The sequence below is a fragment of the Acanthaster planci genome, linkage group LG07 (genome assembly GCF_054643075.1).
Source record: "Acanthaster planci isolate LZ-2023a linkage group LG07, COTS_SCS, whole genome shotgun sequence".
NCBI classification, from domain to species: Eukaryota; Metazoa; Echinodermata; class Asteroidea; order Valvatida; family Acanthasteridae; genus Acanthaster; species Acanthaster planci.
The window spans coordinates 4,731,850-4,744,381 of record NC_141783.1 but is presented as its reverse complement, the minus strand read 5'-3'; the positions used below and the strand labels follow the sequence as shown (position 1 = coordinate 4,744,381).

Below are 12,532 nucleotides of genomic sequence, written 5' to 3'. Positions count from 1 at the left end.
ATGTTATGCAGGCCTTGCTGTTGGGGGTGATGGAGGCCTGGCTGGCAGTGCTGGTGGGGTGATGGAGGCCTTGCTAGCGGTGCTGATGGAGGCCTCACTGGCAGTGCTGGTGGGGTGATGGAGGCCTGGCTGGCGGGGGATGGAGGCCTGGGTGGCAGATGTTATGCAGGCCTTGCTGGCGGGGGTGATGGAGGCCTGGCTGGCAGATGTTATGCAGGCCTTGCTGTTGGGGGTGATGGAGGCCTGGCTGGCAGTGCTGGTGGGGTGATGGAGGCCTTGCTAGCGGTGCTGATGGAGGCCTCACTGGCAGTGCTGGTGGGGTGATGGAGGCCTGGCTGGCGGGGGATGGAGGCCTGGGTGGCAGATGTTATGCAGGCCTTGCTGGCGGGGGTGATGGAGGCCTGGCTGGCAGTGCTGGTGGGGTGATGGAGGCCTTGCTAGCGGTGCTGATGCAGGCCTCACTGGCAGTGCTGGTGGGGTGATGGCGGCCTGGCTGGCAGATGTTATGCAGGCCTTGCTGGCGGGGGTGATGGAGGCCTGGCTGGCAGTGCTGGTGGGGTGATGGCGGCCTGGCTGGCAGATGTTATGCAGGCCTTGCTGTTGGGGGTGATGGAGGCCTCACTGGCAGTGCTGGTGGGGTGATGGCGGCCTGGCTGGCAGATGTTATGCAGGCCTTGCTGGCGGGGGTGATGGAGGCCTGGCTGGCGGTGCTGGCAGATCAAAACTAAGATGCTTCTTGAGAAGTGTGAGAGGCATGTCGTTGTCACTTTCATCGCCATGCTCCAAAGATCTCTTAGGACCTGAAAATAATTAGAAGAATTGAATACAATGCAATCGAAGCTCAAGGATCCCTGAGATATTTTTACTTCTGAAAACGCTCAAACAATACTGGCAGAATCAACATAGTTGGCCCATAATCCATGATAGATGTGTATGTACATGTATTTATCCAAAGATTGTACTAAGACGTAAACTTTTATTTGTTGCTAAATATGTTTTTCAGTTACTTGTATAAAGTTAGCTTAGCTTCAGACATCAAAGAATGACGAAGAATGAAAACTACATGTAGGCCAGTTGCAAAGAAATCTTTCTGCGGAAAACACAGTGTGACAGTAGGTGAACTCACTTGAAATTATTATTTATATCATTTTTGAGAACCACAGTGGTCAAATTGAACCGTCAAATTCATAAGAATTTAAAAGCTAGACCAACATGTACTTACTCGTGTTGAGGTCGACTGTATTTGCTGGGTACAAGCCGGACTTGCAGGCAACCTTCACTTGCATGCCAACACCTAGAGGACCTTTGTAGTCTTGACATGACTGCACAACACATTTTCCTGCATCCCCGACCATTTCAATATTAACCATTCGATACGCATGATAATGATCCGCAGATCAGCTAGTGCAAGTGATGTCTTCTGAGTAACAGCTCTCGTTGAAATGTGGCACTCTATCTGGATTCATCAATCTTTATCTCAATCTTGGCCATTTTGTCACGTTCATGGAGGCTTTATGCCTCACTAGAGACTTGCCATGTGAGCACATGCCCATGTTCAAGGACAAGAATCTAAGTAGATGTGAGGCTGGATGTAAGTATGTTTTCACAAGAAAGACTGACAAGGATGATCACAGAAAGAAGTAACAGAGGAGTCATCTTGAACACGTCCTGTAAAATGTAGAACTTGTGATGTTTTGAAGGCACTAACATTTGCTTCTAGTAAGTCGATGACATTTTTAAAGTTGGAAGTTACTTGTGTGTTTTTCTGCCATTTAATCCAGGAGTGTTATTTTCATTTGTGTAGAAAAAATGACAATCCAAATCCCATTATGCATAATAAGTTTCATTGTATGAAGTTGTACCTTGTATACTTATAAACATCACACATTTTCATGAAAAAGCTAAGAAACAATCCGTCATGTCAAACTTACATGCTTCTCAACCAGTTTTCTGTTTGATTGCAGGGAGATATTTAATGCGAAGTACGTTTAGAAAGACAGAACTGCCGAAAAGATTTATGCAAACTAAGGAAACTAAGTCGATGTAGGATTTTGCGTGGAACAAATACAGATACAAATACAAATACACTGTTATAACAAAGTTCCTGGGACTTCATAAGTTTCTTTGTTATAAAAGCTACCTTGTATTATCAGTAATGGAAAACAAAACAGACTTGGGACCGATAATTTTCCTTACTATAAATATGACCTTGTATTATTATCGTCTTTATCTGTATTGGACTGTATATCCTTTAAATGTATCACTGTGTGCAAGAGGAAAGCGAACTATGCTTTATATTCATGATTCATGTATGTCTCTCTTAAGACTTGAAAAAAAGAAATGTATTTAAAGCTTTGCGGTGGAAATGGGATTTCCAGTGTTTGGAATAGATCACAAGTTTGCTTGGTGAAGGTTTTTAGTCCAGGAAAATGATTAAGCCTGGAAAGGAATTATGGGGTGAGAAATTATATACCGGAGCCAGATAGAAATTATCTAAGTCCTGCAAAACATTCTGCAGGCTGGGATATAACGTATTAAGTTTTAAGGAAGATCTGGGAAAATGCTGAGTTTGGTGAAACTTTTCTTGAGTCTGGGAAAATAATTTGAAAACGTGGATAAATGGGAGGCGGGAAAATTATGATTCTGAAGCCGGGAATACTTATTGAGTCCAGTTAAATATTATCAAATCTGGGAAAAAAATATTCCAGGCAAAGTACAGGTGCATGTATTCCGAGTCACTCTTAAGAAAATATTCATAGTCTGGTCAAACATTTTTTAAAGTCCAGGAAAAGTGTCTGTGGCCGGGGAAACAACTAAAGGGGAGGAGAAAATATACATGTACAAGTACTGAGCTTTGTAAAATATTCTTGAGTTCTGGGATAAAATGTTCTTGAGAAAGTATTCTGAGTCCAGTGAAAACTTTGAGTCTTGTGGAGAATATTGATAGTCCGACAAAACATAAGTTCTGATGCAGGGAAAAATATCATGAGGCAGGAAGAAACATTCTGAGGACGGAGATACGTTTTTGGATATTCTGTACCCTTTGTTATGCAGGAACACTAAGCAGGTCGGTGGTGCCGAGGGTCAGCCAGCTGGGGTGCGCCAGCCCTCGGCACTTTGGGGCGTGCCGATTAAATTCTTTTTGACATCGTTCCTTAGTCTGTCCTTTGTTGAATTTTGTTTCCAAATGAGGACAAATGTTTTCTTGTTCTTGTTTAGCATACCCCGAACCATCTCAGATCCTTCAAAATCTACCTGGAGGTTTTAGGGGGAATTGTATTTCCATCATCAGTTGATTTCTTGAAAAATTGCAAATTGCAATAATTTGATTACCATTGCCAACTTTAGCTATGCATTTATCTGCTGTTAACATCTCAAATTGGCAATGCATTTAGTCATTGACTATGAAGTGATTGTGGTATTTTACTAACATATCCACAGTGGCATAGCCAGGCGTCCACCTGCACATGTACTAGAGCAACTCCAACATTACAACAAGGTCCTGAATCTTGGTCACATGCTATGCCGGAGCAGGTCCCCTGACTTCCTACTGGATATCATACAGAGACAGGTAAAGAATACCAGCTATTTTTTGGGCCATTTAATTGAAAACTGACAAAGCTCACTAAGCAATATTTAGTTTAACAGAGACAGTTTCCTGAACCTGCAGCCTTGGGGATATCATTGTGGTACTCTACCCATTGAGCTATCATTCAGTTGACTTGATTGTCAAAATACTAGTCAGAATCCATGAAACCTGTGCTATGTAACTTTTGCACTTCATTTCAAAATGCCAGAAATATTTACTATTGGCTGCAAACCTGGTTTACGGTACTTGGGGATGACGTTGTTTCATTTTCTTAAAACTGAGCATACCTCAGAAGTTGTTCTGACATGATAGAGAAATGTTACATTCAAGAGCTCAGAGGAAACATCTGACATATACTCAAAGAAGACTTATGGATTGTTACAGTAACTAAAAACTGAACTTTCCTATCTAATTACAGTCTCAGTTCACATCAAATACCATGGTCAGATACATCAAAATTCTGATAATTTCTTTGTTGGACTTGCACAGGGCACATCCCAGTCCATGCCATGGCTGGCAGAACTGGTGAATTCTGCTGAAGGTTCTCTGGATGTCTTGCCAGTGCAATGTCTGTGTGAGTTCCTGTTGAATGATAACCAAGACAGTGATCCAGGGGATGAAACCAAGAAGGGAGAGGCCAAGAGGAAACAGGTAGGCTGGAAGAAGCTACTGGAACTGCAGTTAGTTAGGGTTTCAAATGTAACAGGAGGAAATCATGGTGGTCATTTACCTTGGACTGCATGCAGGAAGTTGGGGTGAAAATGTCAGTCACGTCATGTATTGTTTGATAAACATAACAGTCGTGACTTTTTTGTAAATTACAGTTTTCAGACACATCTTCAACCAAGGAGTTGGAATTTTACTTTATAAGAAACTGCTGGTATAATGTAGGATGTACTAGTTCAGGAAGTAGAGTTTGAGGCGTTTGAGCAGGATGATAGTATATGGTTGTATTTTACAGCGCATTGACAAGCAAGAGCAGCTGCTATCTCGACTTCAGAGTCTGGTGCGTGGGCCAGACTCCCAGGCTACTACATGCTGTGAAGTCATGGACTACTTCCTGAGACGACTTAGCTCACAGCATCAAGCCAGTCGCTCATTGGCTGCAAAGGTAAAGACAGTGTTTGAAGTCAGTATAAGCATTTTATTTAATGGATTATTCTCTGCCAGCTAATAAACTATTTTTAAGACAAACAGGGATGTAAAGTCTGTTTTTAGCACAACATGCATCCCTGTAAGTCTGTCCCTCTAAAGGATGCAAAGATGCAAAGAACATGCACACAAGCTGTTCCTGAGTCTATTGGCTAAATAAAAATTGATTATTGAGTGTTTGGTCTGGTAAGATTTTATTCCTCCCTCTTACAACCATTCATGCTGACCCTTTGATGTACCGACTTCTTACATTTTATACATTATTGCTTAAAATGTCCAGGTTTGAGAACCGCTGAGGAGGGAAAGATTAATATGGGGGGGGGGTTGGGAATAAAAAATGTGCAGTCTCGCCAAAAAAAAATGAAAACCCTCATGGTCCAGGTTTGGATAGAAAAATGCCGAGGAGGAAAGAATCAACATATTTTGAGGGATGGGGTGCTCGGCATAAGGAGAAAATATGTGCACTGGTACAGGAAAAAAATAAAAGCATGGTCTTGGTTTAGACAACATAAATGCCAAATAGGAAAGAATGAATATATTTTGATGGCTTGGGATGGATGCTCAGGAAAAAAAAAGCAGTGGTGCCAGGAGAAATAAAAACCACAAGTGGTCAAGGTTTGGATAGAAAATAAATGCCGAGGGGAGGGGAGAGAATTGATATATTTTTGGCATGTTCTGTCCTCTGATTAAAAAATGAGCTGTGGTGCAGAAAAAACCTCATGGTCCAGGTTTGGATAGAGAAATGCTGAGGAGGGAAGAATTGATATTTTGGTGGGTTGGGTGCTCCGAATAAGAAAATTGGGCAGTTGTGTGAGTGAAAAAACAACAAAAAAAGGTGGTCTAGGTTAGGATAGAAAATACCAAGGAGGACAGTATTAATATATTTGGTAGGTTGGGTGCTAGGAAAAAAATGCTGTGGAGGAAATTATTAATGCACGTGTATTTTTGTGGGTTGGATGCTCTGAATAAAAAAATGCCACGGTGCCAGGAAAAATTAAAAATCACACATGGTCTAGGTTTGGCTAAAAAAAATCCAAGGAGGGAAGAATTAATAGTTTTCACCAGGAAAAAAAAGTCACACGTGGTCCACAGATTTGATTTTTTAAAGAAATGCCGAGGCAGGCTGTCAATCAGAAGACACAACCAAGTCTGCTGGAACAATTTTAATACATGACGTCGGTCAGCTGTCAATCTTTGCTTGGATGAAAGCTCCTCTGAGACCTTATTTGGAATACTCTCCCGACTTTATTCCCTTGCTACGTTTATTTTTGTCATGGTGTCAACAATAATGAATGGGAAATTAATTATTCTCATAAAAACGGGTCTTACATAAATACTTTTTAAAATTTACTTTTTCCTCAAAGTACTTTACCATTGTATTGTACTAAAGAACCATCGCCGACCATTGCATTCCAGAATTTTCCCCATCAATACGAGGTGCGCAGGAACTGACATTAGGCAGACAACCGACCGCTTGCATTCGTCATCCAAATTACCACACCAAACTGCTAGCTGCTTGGGACATTTCTGGATGAAAAGTTTTCCATGACAGTAAGGGTCGGGTGTTTAAACGTTTAATCGTTTCAACGGAAAAATTAAATCCATTTAGAGATTTTCCTAGACATTTAAACGAAACTAACCGTTGAAGGTTTCACAAAGTTCAGTTGATGCAATTTGGGTTAAGTTCTAATTTCAAAAGATGCTGCAAAAGTCGAAACACTAATAGGATCTCTTGATAACTCAGTCTTAAAGCTGGCCAGTCTAGTCTAAACCCTTAATTACCCTTCCCAAGAATTGAACAAAATATTCAGCTCTTTTAATACTTAATGTCATGATTTTAACTGACTTAGACGCCAATACACCAAAAACTACCTTGGGAATAAATGCTTATTTTGAAGTTGCTAAGCAAATCCCAATGATAAAAAAATTCTAGAATAAAGCCACCCCAGCTCTACAGGAATATCTTATGAAGAGTGATTGACAATAATAGCACATCGGCATACACTCGGACAACCACAAATGCATTGTTGTTGAGCTAAATACAGGCATTAAAAATTCACTTGTTAGGCGGAAACAGAGCTGACATGCGGCGGCTTTTATTGTTTGTGTTGGCCAAATGTTTAAACCGTTAAACGGCAAATTGAAATGTTGTTGCCAAACGTTAATAGCAAATTAAACGTAAATTTCGACCTTTAAAATATGTGAAGCATGGGAATTGTTGGATTGTTTCTGAAATTGTAAAGGTGGGAATAATTTTTCGGGGACTGCAAAATTTTCTTCGCAAAGGTTTTGTGCCACCATGGGGACCACAACATCTTGCTGTGTGCACAGACCGTGACGGGTCTTTTGTTGTAGAGGAACGTGAGGGAACGGGAGGGCCGTTCTCACGCGTGTTAAGTGGAGATGGCTTGAACAAAAAAATGCATTCCTGGCATTCGCATGCATGCGACGCATGCAAACGGTCAATGTATTTTTGATTCCATGCCTAAGGTCAATGTAGCTGATTCAACTGTATTTCATGCGAAATTTATGTACCATATTTACATCATATGTGTGTATAAACATTTCCTGTCCACCTGAAATGCCAGGCAAAAGTACCAGAGCTCACTTATGTCACTGAAGAAAACAAAACATGCCGCACTTTACTTTATTCTTCTTAGATCATCGTTTTTTGTAAAGTTTACATGAAAATTGAGTGAGTATAATATTGCATATTGGCAACTTCTTATTGAAAAACTGAAGTGTCCAATCTTTTATTTACTCTTTGCCATTTCTGTTTAATATTTGAGTTGAGACTTTTTCAACTATGTACTTGATGTGTAATAATGAAGGGACTTTAAATATCAGTTTTGTAGATGGTTTTCCTGTGATGTCACAATTGTGCCGGACTGCGATGTGTTGTAATGGTAATGAGTGGATAGTGATGATAACCTATTTATTCAAGATAAACTAGTCAAGCATGTAGCATTCTCACGTGCGCTTGTACGTGGTTTAACCACTTGCTGCCGGGGAGCCTGGTTTCGGAGACGTTGGCTTTATACGCATTGCGGGGGTACCCGAAATTGGACAAAATAGCTGGGCCTCGTAACAATAGACCGTACTCGCAACAAAAGATCAAGCTGCTGGGAATTTCCAACATTTTTTCAGTTGTCAGTAGCGGAGGAAATCCGTCATTGTTTTGAAAGATTACACCACTGTTTGTGGCAGTGGCATTCAGTGTGAGTGGATTACCACTGGAGACAAAAGCGCTCCATCACTCCAGTGATGAGCGATTACAAAACCACTGCATGCTAATCTGGCCCATTTGGAAAAGACAGCAGTGCACTGTGCCGGGAACAGAAGAAAATTATTTTTTACAAGGCAGCAGGCCTGGCTGAAATGCTCTGGCATCAATAGGTGTCTACCAGATTAGAGTAGCAGCCAGACAGTCATTCGTGTAGGTGTAAACGTCCAGTAAATGAAGTTATGAATTTTTAAAGAATTTTGAAAAATGGAAAAAATGAAAAATTACAGATTACAGCAGAATCAACATGGATAAATGGGCCTTGCACGAAGTAGTTAAGCTGCCTGTAGGAACATATACGATCACTGTGGCCATGGCAGTCCACACATGGAGGTATTGTTTCCATTTAGTGAAATCCAGTCATGTTCGTGAAAAGGGTCTATATGGCACACTCAAGCAGCATTGACATGCCATGTTAAAATCAGATTCATGTTTAATGTTTAAGTTATTTATAGCTCATTCAAACTGGAGTTGAGCCCCCCAAATTTCTCACTTGATATTCAGATTCAAGCCCAATATCCAAACTCCCAGATTACTCATTTAGCCTGATTTATATTTCAGTAAATCTGTTAGTCTCAGCCCAATGGTTTGGGCTGTATCTGTACTGAAATCTATATAGTACATGATTATATTCAGTTTGCATTTTTTTCATATCTAAAAGGGACTGATGATGGTCTTGTCCATGCCTGAAGATCAAGACACAAAGGAGGAAGACATGGAAATGGAAGATCCTCCCTGGGCTTGTTTTACACTCATGGCATCACATGAATGGCTGTTGAAAAATATGCCATCCCTCCCTCACTTTGACTCTGCTAGAACTTCTGCTACCACTGCACTCCGGCGGGTGAGACTCATTATTTTCAACAATAGACCCTATTGTTGATGTACCCTAACCCTAACTACCCCAAATCTGCCATATTCCAACAGCAGGTTTTGTGAGGTTTTCGCAGGTTTGGTACCATACCTGATGAACTTCTTGGTTGGGATGAAAGGCCCAGGGAGATGGGGTTGGATTCTGTGTGAGTTGGGACATGCAGGGTTCATTGTGTGCAGTGTCTGGCTTGCTATACCAATTGTTGGACTGTGCTTGATTTCTGTTGGAATTTATCAGGTTTGGTACAGTGACCTGCATGTACAAGTACATAGACAAGTACATGTATCTGTTGGATTTTGTGAAGTTCAGTATGCTTTCTAGTGCAGGAGCCTAGGGGATTAGGGCTGATGTGGTACACTTTCATATTTCGCTTTTGGTGTCTTAACAGAGAAATATTTTTAGCTCAAATTTCACAATTAGGGAAACCCTTGGTGCATCATGCATGTTTGTCAATTGTTAGCATTCAGGTGATTTGCTCACGAGCACAATATACAATACGGGTACAATTTTGCCCCGAAAGTTTTGTATATGTGACATTATTTTCTTCACATCTCATTCTTGTGAAATACAACTCAAAATTCAAGATGTAAAGGTCGAATAATGGACCGTAATACAGGTTCCTTTAATGCAGGTTCACAGATTATGGTCAGCATTTGCCAACTCTCTAATAATTAGCGCGAAGGTGAATGTAATTTTGTTTTACGTAAGTTGGTGCCGAATTTGCTCTGCAAATTTTCTAAACTGAACACCCGCCTCACAAAATTCGCAGCTAACAATGTTTCCTGAAGGCAAAACTGCATGTCAACATACATGTACAGTTGACTCTCATTGTTACGGAATCTGTGCAACAACGTTCATTCTATCTGAAATGCGTTATAGGTGGAACACAGTGCATGGCTTCGGTGCATTGTTGTACCTATGCACGTTTATGCATGTACATGTACAGGTGTATGTGCATACATGTGACCGCATCGTTGATGTAATATCAAAAAAGATCTCTCGGTTATAGTTCATCAAATATACTGTGATATGTTTACAATTATAAAATTCACTGTCATATGAAAACATGGTTAATGTGCATGTGAGATTAAAAAAAGCAAATACATGTACATGTAAAAGCATGGATCCAGGGATTTTTGAAAAGGCTTTCGATCGCCATGGATGACAATGAAGCTAAACAGCATGCACATGTAGGCCTGTGTGTACATGCAAGTATGTGAAGACTTATCAACTGGAGCCTCCCCATCCATGTAACTAGTCTTTTCAACACAAATTGTGTCACAGAGAGACATTCATATTTAATTTTCTGTCTGTCTTATGATTTTCGACACAAGCTGCATGGCATCGATAGTCCGAGTTCACTCGCCCGTGGGCGAGATAGTCGCTGAAGAAGCATGACATAATGAAGGAATATTGCGATTGGATAGCTATGTCTTGCAAAATGTACGTCATGAAAATGCACAATCTCATTGGCGGATACGCTAGGTCTTTTCGAAGCAATATGAATAATTCAGTGTTCAGCGATTAGTTGGGCTCTTGAGATGCGGGAGTAGTCAAGTGAACATATTTGGGCGTATTTTTAGCAAAATTGGGGAGGGAATTTTTGTTTTGACATTTTTGTAATCAATGTGAAAAATCACTGATTTTTGATTCGTGCCTTACATTTGTGACGCATCTGGAGAGGCGGGCGGTTAGCCTCGTGCATGCTGGGCTGGAAATTTTGTGGAAACCGCCCGTTTCTGGTGTGAGCAATACATCTTCAAATTACATACATACAGAAAGCAAAAATATAGACATGAGATCAATTTTTGTGAATGAACCTGCAGAAAAATTCATGACGGCAGTGTTTTTTCAACTCATGGCTGTAGAGCTGCATTCGTATACAAAGTTCATGTAATGGAACGTTTGCGACCCTTTTAGGCAGGAATTGTACATTGGCTGGTTGCCGCATTTCCCTCACGCCTTCTTTGGCAACGGTTCGGCCTGTCGGGAACCAGTGTGATGCACTGCACATGTGTTTTCTCCACCTCAATTTGTAAACGCTCGTTACAAATGGGTCGCCAACAATGGTTTTTAAGGCAACGGCCTCACAAAAACTATTCATTGTAACAGGAATTTCGAACAATGCAATTTCACTGTAACAGATTTCCCCCCAAAGAAACATGCACATTTTCGCCGGGACCACCGACTTGTGTTTGTTACCTGAATTTTGTTATGGCTAATTTTGTAATAAAATCCGAGGAAAGAATGTTTCCCCGAGTTAATCATTTTGTTCCAACATCACCTGGTCTGCGGAAAGAACGTGATAGGTAAATTTATCTCCGAGTCGATCGTGTTTTCCAACATCATCCAGTCTGCAGAAAGAATGCAGTATGTAAATGTCTCCGTGTCTCCAACAATGGTGGCCGGTTGGGCGGGCCAGCTCATTAACTCGTTGCATGCTCAAGTGCATGCGGACGTGCAGTTCGCGAACTTTCCGGCCCCTTAGCATGGTTTGCTTCTGTTTCGGTACCTGGGTAGGATCCTTTGATAGCCTCGCCTGCTCCTTCTCCCGCTGGGCTGTCTCCCCCTGAACCTTTAGGCTTGCTTCGCTGTTGGGGTTTTCTGACCCGCTTCTTGTAGACACGCAGCCCGAGCCTCCTTCTGGCCAACCTTCTTTCTGGCTGTCTGAGTCAGGGAATTCCTCGGGGAAGAAATGGCTTCGTCTTCTTCACAACATTCTTCTAAACACCTAAAGAAGAAACACCATGCTTCGAGAGGCTCTCGCTCCCCCTTGACCAAGGATATGCTACGGGCCCTTTCTGAGTCCATTTCGGAACTTGTCTGGCAATATCTGCCTCCTGCTCCGGCTACTACACATCCGGATCCTTATTCTCCGCCCCCAGCCAGTTCGGGCGATTTTCCGGCTGAGTCTCCGGGTGTCATTCACCATACGTGGCTGGCTCAGCCCACGGTAGATGATGGTCGTACGTTGGGCTTCGCTTCTGGCCCTGATCTTTCATCGTATATTTTTGGCTTGTGGCCGAACTCCAGATAAAGATGAGCTGCTTTCGGTGAATGATCTTTTGCCCTCCGAGTCTCGCTTACGTCTTTTACAGTGAAAAATGATACATGTTCTGGGGCTGCCTACCCCATCACCTACTGACGACGGGGGGCGCCCTTCATTCAAGCATCGTTTGCCGGGACAGTCATCATCTTCTCCTCTCTTCCCGGAGTTTCCGCTTGACTGCTCTTGCATAGATGCATAGATGCAATGGATAAACTGGCTAAGACCAAGTGGTGGAGTTCAGGCTACCGTCCACGTTTTTTCAAGTTCCCATTGGTTGATTATGATCACTATTTCTCAGTGCCAGAGTTTCCAGATGCGGCCAGAGATAAGATTTTTCTGAACAGGGGCAAGTCTTCCAACGTATTCCAAGAAAGGAATCTTCAGTGGATGGAGACAGCTTTAAAAGATATTGACCATGCTGCTTGCTCGGGTATCCGCTGCATGCTGTCCGTTCTCCTCACCAAATTTTTGTCCCGGGCGTGTGAGAAGGGCTCTGATATTTCTCCCGAGTTTGTGACTATGAACTTTTATGGGATTACCTGAGAATCCTGTTCTCTGATCAAGCAAAGTCCATTAAGAACTCAA

The 12,532-nt window shown here is 41.9% G+C and overlaps 1 protein-coding gene across 1 annotated transcript in view; it reads left to right on the top strand.

The window, feature by feature from the left end:
• The window catches only part of LOC110989478 (integrator complex subunit 1-like), a 70,723-nt gene that overhangs the window by 34,993 nt on the left and 23,198 nt on the right, over nucleotides 1-12,532 (top strand). Inside the window, exons 20-23 of the mRNA XM_022253874.2 lie at nucleotides 3,442-3,571; nucleotides 4,079-4,240; nucleotides 4,551-4,700; nucleotides 8,686-8,868. Coding sequence (XP_022109566.2) covers nucleotides 3,442-3,571; nucleotides 4,079-4,240; nucleotides 4,551-4,700; nucleotides 8,686-8,868 — 625 coding nt within the window. The remainder of the gene's footprint in view (nucleotides 1-3,441; nucleotides 3,572-4,078; nucleotides 4,241-4,550; nucleotides 4,701-8,685; nucleotides 8,869-12,532) is intronic.